Genomic DNA, 25,042 nt, shown 5'->3' with positions numbered 1-25,042 from the left:
GTTTGAACATTATGATCAGATAAAAGAAATTCCAAATCAAACAGGCATAGATCTAAATCCATAGATCAATTTAAAAGAAGTTTAAATGTTTTCATTGTCATAAGAAAGCATGTCTTTAATGCTTTGTTTGGATTTGAGAGTAGAAATGAGAGAGTGAATTTGAGATGATTTGAAGAGAAAGTGTAAAGAAAGTTAGGATGTTTGAATTAAGGTAAAGAGAGGGGAAAGTGTGAGAAAAGTTTATGAAAGTTTGTGAATGATGTGATGGATGTGATTGAAATTGTATTTTTTTTAATTAATAAAAATGTAACTTTACATATTTGTCCTTATATTTAAAAATTGTTAAAAAATTAATTTAATTTAATTTATTTATTTATAAATTATATTTATTTTAATTAAAATATTTATAATTATAAATATTAATAAAAACTCATTTTTATATTAAATAAAATTATTTTTATCTTTATTTTTTGTAATTAATAATTTTTATATAAATTTATTTCTTTATTCTTAAAAATATATTTATTATTATTATTTATATTTATAATTTATTATATATAATATAATTAATTATGTTATTTTATAATAATATTTTTTTAATTTTAATTAAATTTTTTATATTTAAATTATAATTCTACTTAAATAAAAATAAAATAACTTGACTTTATAATAAAAAGGACAGAAAAGTAATTTACAATTAATTAATTAAAGAAATATAAATATATAAAAAAAAATTCGAAAATTTGCGAAGAAAGTTTAAAGGTAAAAACTTTTTCGATTTTTGTGTTTTAATATATTTTATTACTTGATTTTCGCATTTTCTCTGTGAAATACAACTTCGCCTTTCTCCGCTAAAAACAAACCGACCTAAAAGGAAGAACTCACAGAAATTTCAAAATTAAGGTGATGCAACACAGCTACTACAAAATATGAAATTGCAGTGTCCTGATTGTCTTAAATTCTGAGATTAAAAATTTGATCAAAGATATTCCATGGTACAGAAACACTACTAATAGGTGTAAGCAATATAAATGTTGGATTAAAAGTCTTGACCACAAATCAATGTTAAATTTTCTGGAGATAACGGAATTTTTTGGACACAAATCAATGTTAAGCACTCATCATGAAGTGTCAAATTTCACGATACAAGTCTTCGATAATGGTTATGATTATTTCGTTTACTTTAGTTGGTAATCTTTTACTGTGACTTATGGTTGCTTACCAATTGCCAATGGACATGTTTCCTATGACTGCATCTAGTGGATGTGATTTTAAGTAGGTCAGTAGGACTTTTATTTATCATCATTTTGTTTACACAAGTTATTAAATAGAAATGTGTATCTCACTCCAAATCTCACATTGACCCAACTTTTATATTTGTCATTTTTTTATTTGAATATGATTTTTGCGACCAAACTTACTACATTCTCACTTGTTTTTTTATCTAACGTGTGTTCCATGCAGGATTTCAGAACATTGAAGATGATTAATTCCTTAGATGAGTTCAGAGAATCTCCTTCAATACTAACTCCTAAATTTTAGTCTAATCATTTTTTTCTTCAACCATTTGAAATCTTCTTATCCTCTCAATGCTTTGTAAGATTTTAAGCTTAGAAACATTTCTACTTATAGAATGACTATGTTGCCTGATTCTATTCTATTTTATGTATCTTTTATGCATACTTGTAATTTCAATCACATATGTAAATCAATCTTTTGACTTAATCTGCTTTAACGTTTAGGGACTTATAAAATTCAAAACCATCAATCATCAAAGGTACTTTTTTTACCGAAGTAGATAATTATATTGGATATTTGAATGTTTTTTTGAGAAAAACAAATTTGATATAGAAAATTGTTTGAGGAATTTTAATAAGATAGGAAATTTAATAAGAAAATTATATTTATCAGAAATGATATTACCTGAACTTGATGTTCGCCGTACCATGAAAGATGAAATTTGCGAGTCATACGAGACACAAGAAAATTCAGAAATGAGGTTTTCATTCTTCAATAATGCAAATATCAACTTATACACCCAAAATAACGTAAGTGGAGAATTATCTTCTTAAAACTGTGTATTGTAATTTGGAAGACAGCGATAATAATTTCACTTTTATATGAATGAAACATGTGACTATGTATACGATATTATTGCGGAAAAAAGAAAAATTGTTCTGCTCTTCCCATTTTCTTCTCATCTGTTATGGTTTTTATGTTGCATGCTTCTGCTGTTATTAATAAAAATCTTTATAATACACGACATTGAATTTGAAATTATCAGAGTACTAATGTAATACTACCCAGCAGATCATAAGCTTTCTGTAGAATTCAAAACTTCCATTTTTTCACATGAATTCACTTGATATTACACAACAACAACAAAAAAAAAGTAGATATACGAAAGATACCTGATACAATTGATGCCATATAAAGAATAGTATCTATATGAAAATTTTCTATATAATTAACTTAACAAAATCAGATTATTGAGTTACCAATTTTCCATCTGATAAATGAAATTGACCGATTCTTGACTTAAATTATAGAATGAATCAATGTTTTGTAGAGGGTGGCTCTGAAGTCGTTCCCTTAACTTTTGCTTCTGGATTTACGATTCTAGCCACCCACCTCATCACTCCAGAGGTTCCAGAGTTTGTCATCTTGAACCTGTGTTGGATGAATGCCATAGCTTTTTCTGGCATATCAAAACCTTCTCTTTGTCAACTCCATACTCAGTCTTTTCTTTGCGACATATCCATCGCATGCCCTTCCCAACAGTAGCAACAGCATCCACAAAATAAGAGGACTCTCGAATGATAGCATGGCCACCAGGTCTTAAAATTCGGTCCATCTCCAACAACACATACTTCATTTCACATCTGTTAAGGAAAAACTATTGTCAGAAACATATTCAATAATCGAAGTTTAGAGTGAGTCCATATTTGAGTTACTAATGAGAGTAAATAAGTTTACATATTCACCTGTGGTTTTCTGCAGTGAAGAATCCATCAAGATGAAGGAGGTCATAGGTTCGAGGATAGGTTGAAAAAGCCTCACACCTATCAAATAATAAAACTCAAATAAATATCATACCATAGGAAATGACAGAAAGACATTCATAAGTAATAACCTTATGGTTGATAATGAAAAGTTCAAACTTACCAGTCATGGAAGGTTCCAATAAGGCCTCGATCATAAACCACAGGGAGTGTGTTGGGACCATAAGATGAGACCACATTCATGACCCAAAGGGGATCATTGATCAAGGCTGCAGCAAAAGCTCCATACACTGTATTCATGTCCATCACATTTCTTATTTTCTCAGTGCCAAGCTCAGGCAGCAACTTCTTGTAGTGCTGAATGCGTTTTTTCCACTTGCCATCGTCATGATGAAAAGTACTAATACTACCACTTGTACTAGCACCATGAGCAGTTGTGATCCTTTCAGGGGAAGCATGCAACCGTTCGGGCCATTTAGGCATGTAAGTGAGAACAGATTTGGTATACTTTGGATCTGGAAGCACAAAACAAGCACGAAGTGGAGTGTACCATCCTGAATCTGGTTCAAGGCTGTCATCACACTTTGGTGGGTAGGTCTCTTTAGGAAGCTTCTCATAGCAACTGTTATCTTTAGCCTTCTGCCATACAGCAATGTCATCCTTTTTATTGTACAATGTAAAGCACATTGAAGTGAGTAAATTCTGCAAGTTTTCATAATCTGTTTTTTGCTCGGCAACGGTTGTGTTCCATCCACGCCACCTGTGCTCGTAGTTGACAGGTGGACCAGACAAAACCCAAAATCCGCCGGGACGAAGAATACGGTGTATTTCCATGAGATAAATACCACCTAAAAGCACATGAGAATATCCCCATCAGAGAGTGACTCAAAATTTAGAGTGAATTTAGATACAGTTAACAAAACAGGAAAACTGGAATGTGCAAGGTACTAAAAAATCTGAATTGCATAAATAGGAATGAATTCTGTTTGATTGATAAAATTCAATTTGCATAGAAGATTTACCAAATTCCGTCCATGGGATAAGGCATCTGGAGCAATGAGCCATGTCAAAGGAGTTTGATGGGAAAGGAAGTCTCTGTGTAGAAATGACACCAAGAATAGCTGGTATACCACGCTCTAGAGCAAATTGAACTTGAGCTTCATGGTTATCTCTTGGAGCAAGAGAAACTGTTAGAATCCCCCGATCCAACAAATCACCACCCCAGCTAGCAACCTACAATAAATCAGAGTTAAGTAGATTAATTGATGCAGTCCTTGTCTCTCACACGATTGAAATTTGTAAGTGAAATTAAATAGTATTTAAGAAACGTAGTGGTGAATTAGTGTATTTGATGTTTGAGAAGGAATCTTGAGAATTGCTATTTTTCACTGCCATTAGCTAAATGAAATAAACCTCAAGAAAAAGAGGGTATGAGTAAACTCACCCCACAACCAGTATCAATGGCAGTTCTCACTGTCCCATCCTTCATTTCTGGGATTAGTTCTTGCATCATATCAACATATTCACCGACACCGTTGGGAAACATAGTACCCCCACCTGGAAACAGGAATTTCTCCCCTTCCTTAATCAACCAATGCTGGTTAGACTTCTGCTTGTTGATCCAGTCATACGGCACATTCCTGACATTAATGTAACCGAAAAGTTAAACAAGTGGATAACATTGATAGTTAACTCAATTCAGCCTTTTGCTATTTAACTCATAAAGCATATAACATTATACCTGTACCAACACTCATCTCTGCTCTTTGGCCATCTGATTGGAGGCTTGTATCCATCTGGTGGAGGAACCAAGCATTCCTTCCTCTCAAAAATTGGAGGGCAATGTCGTTCTAACAAAGTAAGCCGGAACGTGCCATATTTTCTCCATCTCTGTAAAATTATGCATGCTCAATCAACATTGAAAATTCTTCTACGAATCCTAAAGCATCAGCAAACGACTACCATTTAATACCTTTGGATCTGTGCATGGAGTGTAGTCTTGATAGTCCAAGCTACATTCAGGGAAACTGATGGGTCTCATCACCAGAGAACCTGAGGTTTGCTTAGGAGTATCAAGGGTATTCTTAATGGTATTGGCCACAACCGCATCCTTCCCAGAACAAAAGATTCCTCCCAGATAGAAAGAAAGGCCACATAGAGCAATTAAGGTGACTGCAAAAGTAACAGCCCGGCTCTTGTTTGGCTGGTTGATCGGTTTTCCATCTTTATGTTTCATGTTCCAACAAATATTCCACTATCTGCAAATATACAGCATACAAAACTTCAGTGCCATGCGACTATGCCACTTTCTCCAACAACACATACATGCATTTTGTTTAAACTTTCAATTTAAAAACAAAATGTCACCAATGATTGAAGAAAAAAAGGAAACCTGGAACTTACAAAAGCCACTCTAACCACCCCTTAGAATAAAAATTACAAACAAAGAACCAACATTTACAATTAAGCCCCAACCAGATTATCTGAATGCCCATATACCCTCAAAGAAGTTGCACCATCAAGGAAAGGCCACAACAATTCAGATCACTCCACCACATGATCCAAAAAACCACTCACGATGACAGATTCAATTTTGGAAAATAGAAGAAAAAAAGGGCAAAGAGAAAAAGGAGATTGATGATTAATTCCAGCTGGTCAATACTCCACACACAGTCACCAAGCATTTAAACGACAAGGGGCAAAAAGTCATGGTGTGTAAATACACGAAATCTGATACTGCTACCGACACTAGTTACTTTCCATTCCGTGTCACATTGCCTTTAAGATGTTCACATGACTCTGGGACCCAGCAATAATCGGTTCCATCGTTCGTTGTGAGGCCCCGTTCCACACAAAAAGGGGCATAAGGAAGCGCTGGATCTCACACACCATACCGTGTCATATTCCCCTCTACGTAAAAGGATAAGCCAATCTGAAAATCTTCTTCAGATGTACGAAAAGCTCCATCCTGCATGTGTCAGTGATTCCCGATCCACTGTGTTCTGTCTCAAGGTACATCCACCAATGGCTACGCAAGTGTGACAACCATAAAAATACAAAGACAGGACCGTCCCCATCACGGAAACAAGGCCAGCTAATTTCCCAGCTCAAAAACAAGAAAAAAAAAATCATTTTTTTCAACAATCTAAGAACCCCATCTCTAGTATACATAATAAAAACTCACAAAGCACGTAAATTAAACTTAACCAATGATTATCTTAAAAATGCATTTGTATTAAACACTGAAATAAAGTCTCTTTTTTCATCGTCCTTCTTGCTTCATTTCAAGTAGGATTGCATGGTGTGAAAGATTAAGTCATCTCTTACAAAAAAAATAAGAAAAAATTTATCCTACTAAACAAACTCGACTACTTACATCACGCGATAACTAAATTTAATGACAAAATGAGAAGAGAGATAAGGTCAGAGGAGAAAACCCATCCCACTCACCAGAGCAAGCGTTCAGAAGATTCAAGGATAGCTAATAGAGACTTAAGAAGCAGTAAACCATAGAGAAGAAAGGACGTACGGAATTCAAATCTAAGAGATATAGATTGGGAAGAAGGGAAGAAGGGAAGAAAAAGAGAGAAGAGAGAAAGCAGAAAAGACAAGGAAAGAAGAGAAAAGAAAAAAGAATGAGAGGTGTACCGTTTTACTCTGTTTCTCCCAGACCCTGGATTCTGGCTGGCAGAATGTGAAGGCGCAAAAGGGTATTGCCTAAAATAGTGGAATGGAATGTGAGAGGAAGAAGGTGTGAAGGGCCAAGGTTGAAGGGAACAACCAAAGAGTCAGATTTGGATGTGAATTTGAACTAAACATAGATCAACCATTTATATAACTATATGTTGGCCATGTGCCTCACTGTCTCCTCTGTTTCTTCCACTTTCTTCCTCTAATCTAATAATTAATACTCACAAACAAAGAAAAACCAAAGTTACCATCAAATAAAGGTTAACGCTTTTCTTAGTACTGCTTTGTGAATGTAATTATTAATTCCGTGTTGACTCAGACCCAAAATCCAGAGAGTTACACTTACGTTGGTAGAGAATTTTGGTGCGTTTGGTATAATCAGTAAATCATGTTTTTTCGGAGAGTTGTAAGCTCTGTTTCCTACGACATCGTTTTCGGAACCCAAGAAAATCTTTTTTTTTTAAATTTAAAGTAAATGTTTTACATAAAATATCATGTTATTTTATTCAATTATTTAATATAGTAAATAATTAATATTTCTGAGCAAAACATATTAATTTCACTCAATGATTCAAAGTGCAAAGTTAAATAAGTTCATTATAAGTTGGAGATTGAATGGTAAATAATTTTGCACCTTAATCTGGCCAGACTCAGAATTCAACCTATTTTTTTAATTATAGTGTCCTTAAAAACCTAATTTATTTTTGACAAGTATTCATTCATATGAAAAAATATGTCTGATTACTTACTTAAGAAAGAAAATTATTTTTCAAGCATGTACTATTGTTAAAGCAACTTTCCATCTAAATTTGTGGAATAAAGGAAAGATATTTATAATTATTATCTATGACAATTGGATTGTTTTTGTAACTGTTTTTATTTATGATTTTATCTTAAATTTTTTGATAACGGATATAACAAAGCAATTTTTTTAACTATATTAATTTGTTTATTATCAGACAAAATTAATGTAAAAACTTTTTACTTGTGGTAATAAAAATTTTAGTACTCTATTACCTGAAATACTCTTATTCATTCTCATTACATAAATTTGGTGTGAATTTAATCGAATAAAAACAAAGTTTTATTATCATATATCTTTAGTTAAAAAATTTCAGCTAATAATTGTTTCTGGATTATTTTTACAAGTATAATAAAAGTGTCACGTATAAATTAGTTTATAGTTCATGATTGAATGAGAGTGTTAAAAACCAATAATATCAACGTGAATTAAATTTGTAAATTATTAAAAATCTCATATCAATTAGATATTAAAATATTTTATAATATTTAAATAAATTTAAATTTTATTTTAAAATTCAGATTTATGAATTTAAATTTTACTTTAAAAATCAGATTTATGAAATTTAGTTATATTTAAAGTTCCCCTTTTAATATAAATAGAATTTGATTACATTTATCGAAATCAAAATCCATTCATTTATAAGTAAAAAAACATCAATTATGTATTTCCTTGCTCGCATGATGAGCCAAACAAAACGAATCAATAAATTATTATCTTGCTTGCCCATTTTATAAGCTAGGAAAAATGTGTTGAGAATAAGAGTTGGATACACATATCATACTGGGATCTAAATCATGATTAGTATGTGTAAACAAACGTAGAACACAAGAAACATGTATACTTGTTCATTTCCTAGAAATACTATCATTATATTAAAAAAATGTCACAAATCAAACCCATTTTTCATGCTTGTCATCATAACAACCACTCTAACATTTTCATAAATTCCATATTGAGAAGTTGGAAAAAATACATTTTATCTCTAATAAAAATTTAAATCAACTTCGGTACACCGAAATTATTTATTTTTCTCCTAAACTTTTTTTAAATGCCTACTTTTCTTGAACCATATACATGCTATAAATTTTCTGAATAAAGTTGCATGTAATTTGGTGATAAGGTAAAAGCATAGAAATAAGCTAAAAAAGAATAGTATTAATAAGTCATTCTAAGCCAAAAATCAGATTGGATCTACCTTATGGCCGCAAAAGTTGACACTCAAAACTCAACTTCACTACCGACACCAAACTGAGAATTAAATGAAAGCTCGTTTAGGTTCATTTTTAGGCTAAGATACATGTAAGTTTTATTTTCTCGACTTCTAAACAATGTAATAAACAATGTAAGATTAAAATAATATTATTAAAATTATTATTTGTTTTGAAATTCGAACTTTCATCCAAACCATCCACCTAAAATTATTGGGTATTTCGAAGTACTTTCAAATAATAAAACACATAAATGTTTCAATTAATTCATTTTTATTTCGAAATAATTGAGATATTTGCAGGAATCTTAGAGATTAATGAAGGAATATTAAGCATCGGGAACATCGTGGTGGATAGAAGCTGAGCACTAAGAACACATTATCTAATAATTGCATGTGTGAGGAGGTGGAAGAGTGGTCTCACGCAGTCACGTTCATGAATTGGTTAATTAATAATCATGTCCCTGACGGTGCTGCTTGCTATGCTGCACCCATCATCTTTCTGCACTTTATATTAACATCACTCACGTCCATCAACAACTCTTTCTTCTTCAATTCTGTGAGGCAGACACGGTTTTTTTAATTGTATTCTGTAATGCTTTTTGCTTCTCTTCTTCAAAACATGTTGCTGCCATTATAATTGTGTTAACAGTAGCAAATATACTTTAGAGAAAGAAAGCAGAAAAAATGGGAAAGAAAAGAAGTGAAGGATCTGGTTTTTGACTTGGTTTAATTATTGCCATGTCACTTCTCTTTTGTCAACACTCACCACCGACTTCCTCGTCACTTTCGAAACTTCATTTTTATTCTTTATATTCTTCTTCAACCGATTACTGTCGGCTGTAAAAATAAAACTACAGGAATTTCACCAAACGTTTTAGTTTATAAATTTTCTTCATGGATTTCATCTCTACAAGTCTGGTGGTGGTCATGTGATTCCTTACAATTACAGAAGTTATTATTAAGATGAATGTAGGATGTTAGAGTATTTTAAGTTTAATGTAAAGTTTGATTTCTGTTAGGCAGTTAGATGAATGTGAAGTTAGATGAATGTGAAGTTCGAAAATTAGTAGTGGAAGATCGTCAAAAGAAATCTTGTCATGGTCCGCGGAAGAAAGAGAGGTTCGTTGTATGTGGTCGGAATTACCGTCTAAGGGAGTGACCATCCCAGTTCAAAAGATAAAGTCCGGTTCACAGAATCTCGTGGGCAGAAGAGGTTGTCTTTATAAGAGAGAAACTCATAGCCATAGGTCAGATTTAGGATGAACGAGCATGGAAAGGTTCAGGTAGACTAGTCAGAGGTACTTATGGCAGTGGGAGCACGGGTCGTGCTTCAGAGGTTCCTAGACGACAGTGGGTTAAGAGAACCAGTATTCCAACTGTTGAAACATCTCCAGAAAATTTCTTGTAGAGTATGGAGTATGTTTGTTATCAGGCTATTCCAGGATCTGGTCGTTCGTGTAAGTGGGAGCCGGTAGGAACAGAGAACGGGTTAGTGACTGACGTGTTGAAACTCAGGGGAGTTTTAACGAAGTCTTCAAAATGATTAAGAAGGTTGGTGGCAACTAAAGGTGGAACATTGACTTTCGTTGACAGATTACAGAAGTACATGTACACAGTTGAAGCGCAGGTGAACATTGTTCTGTGGCTTCAAGTGGGAGATTGTTGAGTGACCAGGACCAATTGGGTTGGGCTGACTAGACACCATGTTTTAGTGACTGGGCTTAATTATTGTGTCCTCTCTATAATCTCTATTTAAGAGATCTTTGTTCTTGTAATAAAATTGAAACAAACTAAATGAAAACCTAATTAATTGCTTGTGGACATAGGTTGCAGATTGGCGACCGAACCACTTTCAATCCTATGTTGTTTATTTTCTGCGGTTGATTCGTGATTGTGTGTTGCTTCCGAGTGCGTGTTTTCCCATCAATGACATCAGAGCTTGGTTTGTTTACACACTAGAGATCCGATCAGCATAAATTAATCAACAAGACATGAAAATTGCGTCTGCAGCGGCGTCCCAGAGCTAGGGTTTCATAGGGGCGGCGGCAACGTCCCATAACTAGGGTTTCGCAGGGCGGCAACGACATCCCAAAGTTAGGGTTTCGCGGGGGCGGCAATAACGTCCCAAAGCTAGGGTTTCGTAGGGGCAGCAGCGGCGTCCCAAAGCTAGGGTTGCATGTGTGTTCTACAGGTGTGTTGGTCTGAGACGGCACAGAGCGCGCAAGTGCGGTGCGAAGTGTGAACAGCGGCGGTGTGTGTCCTGGCAGCTGCGGTCCAGTGCGGCGGAGTGCTAGTGCAGTGGGGACTGTGACCATGTCTATTGGTGAGTGATTTTGGGTGGTGCAATTTTTGCGTTCTTGATTTTTAAAAAAAAAAAGATTGTCAAGATCTAAAATTAGTTGTACCGAGTATCTCGACTAGTCGTTTGAGATGGCAAAAGACGGGAAGTTTCGAATTGAAAATTCGATGCTACAGATTTATATTGGTGGAAAATGCAAATTGAGGATTTGCTAGTTCAGTTACTAAGCACATCAATAAAATGAATTCGATCTTAGCCAGACTTACGTCACTGGGCATTAAGTTTGGATGATGAAGTTCAAACTTTACTACTAATATCGTCATCACCTGACGGTTAGTCCATAACGGTTACAACAGTTACCAGTTCAGCGGGATCCGATGGATTCACTTGTGAGAAGATTCGTGATCTCATTCTTGGCGAGGATGTCCGAAGAAGGAGTTATGGGGAATTATCTAGTGAATCGCTATATGTCATCAGAGGTAAGAAAAATATCAGAGATAGTGGGAGCAAGAACAAAAGAAGAAATCAGTCAAAGACTCGGGATTGCTCAAGTGTAACATGTTGGAACTGCAAGGAGGTGGGGCATTTTAGGAATCAATGCCCAAATGATAAACAAGTCAACATTGCAGAAGACTTGGCGGATGAGGACCTTTTAGTCTATTATGCAGATAGCAGTGTGGATTTCTAGGTCATGGATTTTGGTGCTTCATTTCATGTTACCCACAACAGTGAAGCATTGGAGATTTTGTCAAGGTAAGACTAGCAGACAACAGAACCCTTGATGTTACGGGAATGGGTGACATAGTATTGAAGACACCAGTTGGTTTCTAGACTTTGAAGAATGTCAGAGTTGTTCCAAGCTTAACAAAAAGTTTGATTTCTGTTAGGCAGTTGGACGAATAGGGACATGATGTGAAGTTCGGAAATTAGCAGTGGAAGGTCGTCAAGGGAAATCTTGTCATGGACCGCGGAAGAAAGAGAGGTTCGTTGTATATGGTCGAATTACCGTCTGACGGAGTGACCATCCCAATTCAGAAGATAAACAAAGTCCGGTTCACGAAATCTCGTGGGCAAAAGAGGGTTGTCTTTACAAGAGAGAAACTCAGAGCCACAGGTCAGATTTAGGATGAACGAGCATGGAAAGGTTCAGGTAGACCAGTTAGAGGTACTTATGGCAGTGGGAGCACGGGTCGTGCTTCAGCTGAGGTTCCTAGACGACAATGGGTTAAGAGAACCAGTATTCCAAATGTTGAAACATCTCCAGAAAATTTCTTGTTGAGTATGGAGTATGTTTGTTCTCAGGCTATTCCAGGATCTGGTCGTTCGTGTAAGTGGGAGCCGGTAGGAACGTAAAACGAGTCAGTGACTGACGTGTTGAAATTCAAGGGAGTTTTAACGAAGTCTTCAAAATGATTAAGAAGGTTGGTGGCAACTAGAGGTGGAACATTGAGTTTCGTTGACAGATTACAGAAGTACATGTATACAGTTGAAGCGCAAATGAACATTGTTTCGTGGCTTTAAGTGGGAGATTGTTGAGTGTGAAGCCATAACCAATTGGGTTGGCTGACTAGACACTATGTTTTAGTGAGTGGACTTAATTATTGTGTCCTCTCTATAATATTTACTTAAGAGATCTTTGTTCTTGTAATAAAATTGTAACAAACAAAATGAAAACCTAATTAATTGCCTGCGAATGTAGGTTGCAGATTGGCGACCGAACCACGTTAAATTCTGTATTGTTTATTTTCTGTTGTTGATTCGTTATTGTGTGTTGTTTTTGCGTGTGTTTTTTCCATCATGTCTGACATGGTGTCAAAATAAAATTTGTGAATTCATACATATATATCCTATATTAACACATTTTGATAAGAATCATTAGGTTGAAGTAGGTGACTTATAATTTATGAGTAAATATTTTTTAATTGTTTTTTTTTTCTTTTAAATGGTTCAACTGGTAGAATGAAAGTTGAGAATTCATCATATTGATTAGTTTAAAGGTACATAATGATATGGATTGTAGATCTTTAATTTGTGAATATAAAGTCTTTATGATGAAAGTTTAAGTGGTGTGTTTCATTGAGGCAGAGTGATGAAAGGTCACAATTGAATACTTGTGGATTAAGTCCATTTAAAAAAAAAATAGTAGTCATTTGAAAGAAACTCGGAATTAACCTTTCTTTGTATTATGGGGTGATGTTACGAGTAAAGAAAAGAGAAGAAATATATGAATGGTGTATATTTTGCATCAAGTGATTTGCCAAGAAAAAAAGTGAAAAGAAGGTGGGACTTACATACTCAACATCCCTTTATCAAATCATGAGATTTTGAATGAAAATTTGTTTGGCGCATGCATTATTTCCCAATTTATCCTCCTTTAAGGTGTCGCCTTCATTCTAACATCACTTATGTGAAGAAATACACATAATTAAGGTTAATTCTCTTAGCATCTTCGTTCCTTCTTCTTGCCCATTCATATATTTTTTCAAATTCAATAATACATTTTTTAATATGATAAAAATTTTGTTTTTTATTTTATTTTCAAGTGGTGGTCATTGTTTGTGGTGGCTTGTAATGAACGATGGTGATTAAGATAAGTTTTGTGATGTTTTGGTATTTGCTTTTGTTCTCTTATTTTTATTTTTATTTTAAGCTACAAAACTCAAAAAAAAACTAATGATGTGCAAAAATGGAATACAAAACTAAAAAAAAATTCTTGGTGAACATTGAATACAACAAACACAACTCAAATTATGGAACTGCTCTCTTAGAAGTTGTGGCTAAAAACAAATATAAGTGTTAAGGAAGTATGAGATGTTGGATGCAATTAAGAGATTATTTAAAAATGTAAAATTATACTTTATTTAAGGGGTTTTTTACCATGATGGAGTTTTTTTTTTTTTTACCAAAATGGGGTCCGTTTAAAAAAAATTACAAATTTAGGCAAGTCATGCCAATTTGGCACGACTTCATATGCACAAATCGTCCCAATTTGATACATCTCTGCCATGTCATACTGAAGTTGTGCCAACTTGGCACGACTTCTGTCATGTCATACTGAAGTCATGCCAACTAGATCCATACACGATTATCCAATTTTTTGTTCCTTAAAACTAACTCTTAGAAAATTATGTATCAAATTAATTTTTAACATTACATAACTTACTACCCAATATAAACAATAAAATTAAAAAAAAAATTATGACGTGGTAGAAGTTGTGCCAAGTTGGCACAACTTTAGTATGACATGGCAGAAGTCGTGTCAAGTTGGCACGACTTCAGTATGACATGGCAGAGTCGTGTTTAATTGGGACGATTTGTGTATATGAAGTCGTGTCGAATTGACACGACTTGCCTAAATTTGTAATTTTTTTTAAACGGACTCCATTTTAGTAAAAAGCAAAAAAAAATAACCTCATCATAGTCAAAAAAGTCTTATTTAAGGTTATTTAAATTTTTTAAAAAGGTTAAAATTGACTTTTTCATCATTTATATAAAGGTGGAGAGAAATATATGGAGGTGGAAGGAGAATTTGTACATAATCAATCATATATATTAAAAACATAATTAATTGTGTCTTGTTACTAAATTAATTATTTGTTTGGTTTCGTGCATTCAAAAATATCATTAATAATATATAGTAGAAATTCTAAGATTAGATTAGTGAAGTGGAAGATTGTAACTAAATTTATAGGCTGTATAGTATGGATTTTACCTTTTTAAATATGGTTTTAATATCAAATGTTTAAAATAAATATTTGAATAAAGAAATACAATCAAGTTAAATAAACCTCTTCGTAATATATCCTACAATCATTTATATATATTTAGAAAGAATAGGTAATATAATCATTTACATGCTTATAATTATAAAAAAGTTATTTTTAGGATATAATTTCATACTTATCATTACCTTAGTACAAAATATGATATTTACGACTTTCTATAAAGATGGTTTTTAAAGAACAATCGCAATAAGAGAGGTGGTGACAGTTTTTGTAATTTTTTTCAATTTTTCGTTGTTTTTAAAGACAATTCAGATGAGAATCGTCGTTAATTTAGGTAACATGCAAGAATAAAGACGGTTCTATAAAGAATCGTCGTTAATGATCTATTTCAGAGAAGAAAAAAAACTTGTGCGCCCCCAAACTCTCTCTTTCCCTCACTCATTTTCACCAAAACTCATTTTCGGACTCACTCATTGCATTCTCTCTTTCCTCACTTATTTTAACTCTTTCCTCACCCACAGTCACCGCTAGCTACACCACCTCCTTTGACCGCGTCGCCATGAGCAGTCGCCGCTCCGCCAGACCATAGCTCTCGCCGCAACCACGAGCTTCGTTCCAACTCCCGTCGCAACCCTCCCTTGTTTCGTCCCAGCTCCTGGCGCGACCCTCCCTTGTTCCATCTCCTCACAAACCAGATATGCTACAAAGCAAGTTCGTTCAGTTGTTGCAACCGCCGCCAGCCTCCTTCGCGTGTGACACCAGTCGCTAGCCTCCTTCGCATGTCGCATCACTCGCTGGCCTCCTCCGTCGCACCAGCCAACGTCTTTCCCTAGCCAACGCGTCCCGCGCTCGCCACCATCGGACTTCCCTTTTCGTCAACTTCACTGTATCGTGCACGCCAAAACGCAAAAAGGTTAGTTTTTTTATTTATTTAATTAATTTTATAATAAATATTTTGTAAGTATATTTATATTAGTTAGCATTTTAATTTATTTAATTAAATTTATAATAAATATTTGCATTTATATTTATATTTATAGTAGTTATTATTCTAATTTATTTAATTAATTTTATAATAAATATTTGCATGTATGTATTGATTAGTAATGATTACTCTATGTGTATATTCAACACACATATACTTGCAAAACTTTTGTAGAATGTTATGTATTCTTAATTTGTTAGTACGTATTTTTCATATTTAAATTACGATATTAAATACTTTTTATTTTTTTGATATTTTTATGCAGGTTTGAAGAATATATATATATAACACAAAACTTTAATATATATATATATATATATATATATAAAACGAGAGTTCCATCTAAAACCGTCTTTACAAATCTTTATTTTTTTAAACAAAATAACCACTTATAACGACAACTCCAAAAAGAATAGTCTTTTAAAAAAATCGTTATTTACTAGTCAAAATAATTATAGTTACACATCTCATTATTACTCATTTATAATGACATCCAAAATAATGACGATTCATAAATCGTTTTTATATTTTTTTTTACTAGTGTTAGTGTTAGGTGGTATATAGTTTTTTTATTAATGATATAAATGATTTATTAACTATGTCAAGAATTTATTTATTTTTATAATTATGAAAAAATTTATGACTATGAAAAAAGTTTGTAGAAATTTAAACTCTAAGATTCAATTTGACATAAATTAAATTTTACTTCTCTTTATACCAAATGTTTATTTAGTCTAATATATTGTTTACTATCAAGTTAAATTATACAACAAACTTATAAATGAAATAGGTTAGAAATTTGATCGTGAACTTGAGTTAAGTGGAGTAAATGTATAAAAAAAAACCTCAAGAACTTAATATCTTAAAAATTTAAGTTAAATATTATATTCTCTCATATGAGTTTATTTATGACTAATTCGTATTGGATTTTCTCAGTGTATTTTCTTAAAAGATCTTAATAACAATATTTGAGTAAGTCAAATTTATTTTCGTGACCTGCTTAGACAAAAATATATAGAGTAGATTAACAATCTTTTATTTATAGATTTATTATATTGAAGGGTTTCTACTTAAATCAATACATACCAATATCAAAGAGATTATTTACAAGTGAAAAAAATAATTAAAAATTCAAGTATAAATTTAAATCTTAAATAGCAATGAGAAAGTTGAATAAAAAAATAATACCCACAAACCGATTAATAAAAATAGGTAAACATACTAAAATAAATAATTATCAATATAAATAGTTTTAAAATCATGCTAAAATCAATTAACATTTTACAAAGTTGTTTAACAACTATAAGAGTCATACTTTAATAATTATCCATAAATATATGCAAATAATGATGTATATGTAAATTTTATTTTAACTTATTAAATAATAAATATTTTTTTTAATAGCATTAATAAATTAATTAAATTTGGATTAAAAAATTTCAGGCTAAGTTATTTATAGCTTTGGTGGCTATAAAATTGAATTAGCTTTCACCATTTATTTTCATTTTATTAATTAAGTGTACTTTTTCCATTAAAAATCATAATATTAAGATACACTATTTTTGTTTATTTTAATGTTGTTACACATAGCACGATTTGATAAAATTTATATAATTTAATTATAAGATTTTTTATTTTTTTTACAAACTGCCAGTGTATTAGTATTGTCTATTAACTTATAAAATTAAAAATAATAATATTTTTCAAATAAATTATTTTTAAAAATGGATAAATTATTGCGCTATACGCTAATGAGTTCTCTTGGGATAAAATCAAATTAGTTCATTAGATAAAATAAGTTTTGTATCATAAAATTTGTATTAGTGTCTAAAATCTTTAGAATTATTTCAAACCACACTTAAGTCAAAGCTAAGTACAATTAAAAGAGATAAAGTATGTGATCATAATAGTTATTAATTATTATAAGTAATAACTAAAATTAATACACTTCACAAAGACTTATCTAGTAGTTAGGAAATAGTTGTAAAACATTGAATGATTAAAAAAATAATTAAGAGGGTGAAAACACAATCAAGAGGGGTCAATTGATTGAAAAATGTTCTTTAAATAGTTTTAAAAAATTATTTAAAATTGTTGATATTAGGAAAAATTCAATGTAGTGACTAATGAACATCAAAACAATATAATTTTAAGAGAATGAGAAAAAAAAATAAGAACTTAAGAAAACATACAAAAATTTTATACTGATTTAATTCTTTCAAAAAAAAGCACTTTAAGATACAATTTTAATCGATTATAACCTGATTTAATCGATTTATTTATAAAAAATTGTGTTTTCTTTATAAAAACATGATATAATTGATTATGTTTCAATATCTAAAATGTGTAAAAACCAATTTAGTAGAATATAATTGTACTGGGATGGTCGACCGATGAACTTGACTCAGCCGACTCAGAGAACCAAATCCCAATTTAAACGATAAGGTCGACCACGTGGCACATGTGGCCGACCGACATGAGACGTTTAAGTCAAAGGTTGACCTGGTTAGCAAGACTAACCCATGGTTAAGGATGACCAAATCCAACCCTAATCGCAAACCAACTCCTTAATCCGGCCCAACAACAATGGTCCATCAAGGTAATATAAATATCACACATTCCAAGGAAAAAGGTATGTCATTATCTACAGTATTCTAACAGCCGAACACTACCGTCCTACTAACTTGAGCGTTGGAGTGCCATTTGCAGGTACCTCACCCGCCTGAGGAGCCATTCGGCAAGGAAGGCTGAAGAAAGTGTTGGATACACGAAGATCGACCGAACAACATCCCGAATCAATAATTCTTCCAGTCCCCAAACTAGTTCGAGAACAATAATCAATTAGATGAATAACTTTTAAAAAAAAATTATCTAAACCGAGACAATTAATTATTTTTTATCATCATCAATTATTTTAGAAGCTTATCTAAAAACTTTAATTTTAACTCTAAATAATCAATTATATACTTATCCTACTCAATTAAATGTTCATAAAACAGTTTTTATGCTCAAAATATTATAAAAGTACAATAATTATAATAGCGAGAAAGACATAAGGAGTGTGGCCATATTACTTTGACAACCCATGGAGAGAAAGACATATGGAGTGTGGCCATCATAAAAAATGGCACATGCTTTTGATATTAGTAATAGTTAAAAATTAAATAATGCAAGATTTGCTTATGAATTTTCTTTTAGGCTTCATTTAATTTCAACTATAACTCCTATTATTTAAACTCTTTAGGTGAAATTAAAAAAAAAAAAAGTCAAAGGTGTACTAAAAAATCCAACACCGCGTGGAAAATACAGCTACACAAATAGTATCCTTATGTGCCAATTGGAAGCGTATTTCAAAAGCATTGCATACATAAGTTAAAGTCACTTCTCTCAGATCCTTGTTTTCTTTATGCCAAGTAAAATATAGTTAAGTTTTTGGCCTATCCAAATTGTTAAATTGACCACTGAAAAATCAATTTTCCGTAGCGAAATAAGCACTTTTCTTATGCAATTTGATAAAGAAAAAGGAAAATTGCAAAGGGTAGAAGAAGATTCCACCACCGACGTGAATGTGTGTTCCTCGTGATATCTTTATTCCTTTCTTGGGTTATGTCTGTTCATTTGGTGTGGGAACATCTACTTTTCTTGCTATGCAACATTTACATTAATTACAGAATCATGTTCTTCAGAAATCATAAATTATTATAATCCACACCAAAAATATTTAATCAAACACTAATATTGTTACCATTTTCTTTTTCACTTTTGCCTTTTATCTTTATCCTTTTTTGTAGGTCAATTTAAAATTTGGTGTGGTCCAAGTATGTTATAAATCCAACTAAGGTTCTTCTTTTGACTCACATTTTAGACTATTAAACCTAATTTCCCACAATCGTTGCAACTTCAAGTGGAACCATCCTAATCACCGATCTCCCCAAAAATTTTCTAAATAATTAATTTCACATAAGTCTTATATTTTTTTTCTCTATAAAGATATAAAGTGCTCCTTGAAATTTTAAATTGATTTTTCTATTAAAAAAATAACTAAGCATTCGTGTAATTTATATAATCCCCTTTATGTATAATATTTTTAAATTAGGTTTTGTACTTCACCTAAAATAAATTATAGAAATTGTGATAAACAATTGAATAAGTTATATTTCAGATGGGGAAGTTGTCAATGGTTTAGTGTAATTTTTAAAGAGTGAGTTGTCAATGGTTTAGAAGTGGTTGTCTTGGTTGAAACGAAGACTTGGTTTTGGATTATGTTTAAGTCTCTTTCTGATTTTTTTTCATTTTTTATTGGTGTCTCGAACCTTTGGTTTGTATGTTGATATATTTTTGAGTTCAGGTGCTTGTTTTTAGGATGTTTAATTTTGAGTAAGGTTAGGAATATTTTTTAATCATGAAAGTCCGATGGTGCGCGTTTTAGGATAAAATGACTTAGGTCTTTTATTCTATATAAGAATTTGATTGAGTGGTTCACATTTATTATTTTTTATTGCCCATAAAAAAATTATATTTTAAATTTGGAGAAAGGGAATTGTGATGAAAATTGTTTTTAATAAGTCACAATTTATTTTAGAAGTAATTAAATTCAATTTAAATATAGAAAGAAAGAGAGAAGATTTAAAGGAATAGTTTAATTAGGTAAACTAAAAGTGTCACCAATTGACAAAGGCAATAAATTTATCTTGGAAAATGTGAGAAAAGCAACAGTAATTAGAAGGTGACTAATGAGTGGAACTCTACCAGTGTATGTGCTTTAACATCTCAATGAGGTGTAGTTTAGTTAATACACCATTACCCACCAACTTAGGTATGCTAATTATTGAAAAGTTCTTGCTCATTATATTTGTTTTATGTTTTTATTTAACTACATTTAATTTAATCGTTTAGGAGTTTGAGAAGTTAAAGTCAAGAACTTTAAACACACTTTTCTTTCTTTAATTCATCCACAACAATAAAATCATAAAATAAAAATTATTTTTAAAAACAAAAAATAATTAGTTATTAAAAAATCACGAAATAAAAATTATTTTTAAAAACAAAAAATAATTAGTTCCTAGAGTAACTAAATTAGAAATCATTTTAGATATAAATTTTTTTAAATTAGTTTATATTATTGTTTAATGGTTTCTAAATTATCTAATTAGCTACAATTCTAAATTATCTAATTAGCTACAAAGATTTTTGCTATCTAATTTAAAATTGGTAGAAAAACCTTCGTAGATACCAATTTAAAAACCATTTAACAATAATAAAAACTAATTTATAAATCAATTTTGTTTTAGTTTCTAAAATGATCTCTAATCTAGTCAACTAATTATTTTTTGTCTCTAAAATTGGTTTCTATTTCATGATTTTTTTTATAGTAATTAAAATATCTTTCAAAAATAAAATTATAATGAGATATTAAATTTTAAAACAAAAATATATCAAATACAATAATTGATTTTATATTATCTCAACATATATATTTGAGATTGGAATAATTTTAGTTATGTTAGTTCCTTCTCACCAAAAAAATTTATTTGTAAATGAACTTACATAAAGTCTTTAATTTCTTGACTTATGATAGGGTACTGTACTATAATTTGATTATGGTACTGTGGAAAAAGGATAAGTTGTGTCTTAAAAGCACTACACATGCTACAATAACGAATCTACTATAAAATTGTTTTTTTTATTAAGTCAGACTCTACCTAATTTAGGTTCCAATCATGTTGAAATTATAAATTCTCTAGTGTAGAACTATCTAACTTTGTTTGTGATATTATATTATATCCTTTGGTTTCAATATTGTGTTGGGATTTTTTTTTTCAGCTCCTTTTATTTTGCTGGTTTAGATTTGTGAAATATTATACCAATGGATTAGAGTTGTAAGTTGGGCCAAAAAAATTAATGATTTATGTAAAAATCGATCCAGTTCAATACCATTTTATACTTTGGCCCACTGGATGAAATCAAATCATATAGTGTATCAACTTTTAGAAGAACTCATTGATTTTAATTATATTTTAAATTTATTTTAAAAATTAGGTTACTTACTAACTTCATTGGAGTTGTTTCAATAAATCCTTCACCGTTAATTAAAATTATATGTTACATCATATATATTAAGTTAAACTTATTAGGTACAATGTAAAACTCATGCAAATTTGATAACTTTCTAATGCAAAACATGTAATAATGAAATTAAGATAATTAAATTTTAAATTTCTAATAAATTTTGATATTTATAATTGACTTCTTTTAAATATTTTTGTTTTATCGAATGTCTAAAACTTTTATATTTTTTCAATTAAGTCTCTATTATTTAATTTTATCACAACTAAAATGACATGATCATTTACCTTAATTGATTATATATCCTGCATGAAAACTAAAACATAACATAATTAAAGTTTAAGTCTCTTATGAATTTGAATGTACATTATCCACACAACAGCAAAACTAAAGTACCAAAATTCAATTGAAAACTAGAATAAAAAATTTAAACTCAATAGAACAAACTTTTTAATAAAAGTTTAGTTAAAAACATCTAAATTTATAAAGAGTTAAAACTTAATTAAATATAAAAATGATGTATTTAAAAAGATATATTAAACCGTGTCCTTTACAACACCAGGTTTCTCTTTTACTGCTGCATTGATTGCAAATCATGTGTTTGGTCGAGGATAAACAGATTCTAAAAAGAAATATCAGTACCGTATTATTTTATTTAATCTCTTTCATTCGTTTCATCACAAATGAAGTAGAGTTGTGAGATTGTGCGCAAATTATTAGAACGAGTTATATTACAGTGATTCTTAGTAAGAATCGATAATATATATTATTTTATTTTACTTAGAATAATACTGGTTAAGTTATTTAACCGATGTAATATATGACTCATATTTAAAAGACGTGGAAGGTAGTTTCGGTAGATGGTGGAAGGTAGTTATTTAACCGGAGAGTTTTGCTTTCAATTCCTACGATGAAGGGTCTTACAACAACATTTCCGACAGTCGAATTATCAAATGACAGCATTCTGATAGTCGTGTGGATTTTTTTCAACGCCGACCAATTTCACGCCATCGTCCACAACAGCGATCGCACGCGGTCCTTGCTGTTAGTGGCGGAGTTGTTCCCGGTGCGTCATCACGTCGAGCGCGGCAATGACGACATCAAGATCGAGAGCTACAACGTTGCAAACGTCAAGTGATTTGACGACGCAGCTTAGCGAGTGGCAGCTTGGCGATCTGGGAGGGGTCGCAACCCATGAGAACGAAAACTTTCAACTCGGCCTCGTAGCAGAGGAACTTGTTGAGAAGGTGACGAAGCCAAGATATGGAGAGGAGCGTCACCGAAGGACATCGGTGGTGGTGGACAAGAGTTCGGAGAAACCGTCTCCGACATGCTTTTTGAAAATATTATTGTTACAAAACTATCTTTATCACGTCATCATTTTTGGTCACGTTGACAACGTCAAATGTGTGTCATGTTGCACATGGTGTTAACAAAACATTTTTCAATGAAATATTCCAATGTCCTACTTTTAATTTGTATTTATAAATATTTTAATTATTAATTGAACTTATTATTTATTTCCCTGTAAAATGAAAAAAATGGTAAAAAAGGAAAAGAGGTTAATTCTATGATAGTGATCGAAAGCAAGTGAAGACAGAGTTGGGAGCTGATGTGAATTAGGACGTAGTTGTCCCTTCCTCTACCATTCATTTTCTACATATAATCACTTCTCTTCACTCTTCCAATAATCAAACTATTAAATGTGGGAAGATGTTTCAACAATGGTTTCAAACAATTTATTGAATGAATATGACATAATAAATTTTATTGGAAAAAAAAAGCACACACTTAAAAATCAATAATTATTATTGTGGTGCATCAGTCAAATCTGATATTCTCATAAACATATAGGTGCTATGTAATTAAAGATATTAATTTCGTATCAATAGTGCTATGTAATTAAAGATATTAATTTCGTATTAATAGTGTAAATCAAGGACATTAATATTATAACAATAAAGAAGTAAAGATCTCATAAAATCAACTTAAAATTAAAAGACAATGTTTAATATTAAAAAATACTGAAAATAAAATCAAATACAAAATGAAATCGAAAGAAAACTTTAACTTTATATAATGAAGTAGTAGGAATAACCATTAACAATTTAACTAGAAATTCCTATATTTATAGTAAACCTAATAGTCTAAACCTATATCGTTTTTCTTCTGGAAGAAGAATTATGTTTAGATGATTTTATTTATAAATACTAAATTTTTTTCTCAAAACTAAAATTTCCCTTGTTATGGATAGAAAAATATTTTTTTATTTTTAGTTGAAGTTCTTATTTAGGACAAATCATAACATAAGGTTTTAATTTACATTTTATGAGTCCTATTATATGACGTTATTTTTAAGATCTATTTGTCTATTTTTAAGATCTGATGTGAATGCAAAGGCAGATTAATTAAGGCAATTAAAGAGAGAAAGAGACGAAAAATGTAAGAAAGCAAGAAACAAATGAACATGCATGTGTATGAAAGGTAGATATTGACGTAGCAACTTCTTGTTTCTTTTCATTTCATTTCACTCCAAACTCTCAAACTTCCCTTTTTCATTTTCCTTTTCCTTTATAAACCTCCATATCCCCACTTCCCCCATGTGCACGCATGTCTTAGCCATGTGAAAAAATTAAATGAAAAATCCACATTCAGACCAAACAACTATTTATTTTCATACAACCTCATCATGCTATTCATATATATATATACTTATAAACATGCATGGATACTTATTAAATTCACCTATACTCAAAAATACCTAATGCACGTTTGGTTATGTGTATTTATTTTTTTTAAATGATGCTTAAATTTATAAGATCTATAACATTTCTTTCTCTTGGTAATTTATGATATGAGTAAAAAAAAAATTACAGCATCATTAAACTAAGTTTTTAGCAGAAGTTCACTCATTTATGTAGATCTCCTAAATTTAAACTTTATTCAATGAACCTATGGTTGGTGATGAACCTAAATTGAAGTGAAAAATAAAATAAAGACATTGTGATAATGATTGGGACAATATTGTAATGATGTTTATTAATGAATATGTACTTGAATGGTCACATTCACCTACATTTGTACACACAATTTTTTCCATCACTACCTACGTACTCTCTGATTATTCCATGTCTACGTACTCACATGGATATATCATTTTCTTTAGTTATTGAATGTTTGTTTATCAAGAATATGTATTCTCATGATGAAATGAAGTGTCTTTTACTTTTACTTTTATAACGTAATGAATTCTATTAAAT

General features: G+C 31.2%; 1 protein-coding gene across 7 annotated transcripts in view; it reads right to left on the bottom strand.

The window, feature by feature from the left end:
• The window catches only part of LOC137811156 (putative methyltransferase PMT20), a 50,835-nt gene extending 43,738 nt beyond the window's left edge, over window positions 1-7,097 (bottom strand). Inside the window, exons 1-8 of one of the 7 annotated variants that reach the window (XM_068612782.2) lie at window positions 6,651-7,097; window positions 4,975-5,260; window positions 4,744-4,892; window positions 4,447-4,642; window positions 4,025-4,235; window positions 3,166-3,850; window positions 2,985-3,062; window positions 2,320-2,882 (exon numbers count right to left, since the gene is read on the bottom strand). In XM_068612782.2, the coding sequence (XP_068468883.1) occupies window positions 2,660-2,882; window positions 2,985-3,062; window positions 3,166-3,850; window positions 4,025-4,235; window positions 4,447-4,642; window positions 4,744-4,892; window positions 4,975-5,238 (1,806 nt within the window). In that variant the 5' untranslated portion in view covers window positions 5,239-5,260; window positions 6,651-7,097 and the 3' untranslated portion in view covers window positions 2,320-2,659. Of the gene's footprint in view, window positions 1-2,319; window positions 2,883-2,984; window positions 3,063-3,165; window positions 3,851-4,024; window positions 4,236-4,446; window positions 4,643-4,743; window positions 4,893-4,974; window positions 5,261-5,394; window positions 6,031-6,452 lie in introns of those variants that run through there. The other 6 variants (XM_068612785.2, XM_068612783.1, XM_090298460.1 and 3 more) reach the window with 6 other exon arrangements.
• Window positions 7,098-25,042: the final 17,945 nt, after the last annotated feature.

This window comes from Phaseolus vulgaris, chromosome 2 (genome assembly GCF_051622355.1).
Source record: "Phaseolus vulgaris cultivar YP4 chromosome 2, ASM5162235v1, whole genome shotgun sequence".
Taxonomy (NCBI): domain Eukaryota; kingdom Viridiplantae; phylum Streptophyta; class Magnoliopsida; order Fabales; family Fabaceae; genus Phaseolus; species Phaseolus vulgaris.
Note: the sequence above shows the minus strand (reverse complement) of the source record. Positions and strands in the feature narration are given on the sequence as shown.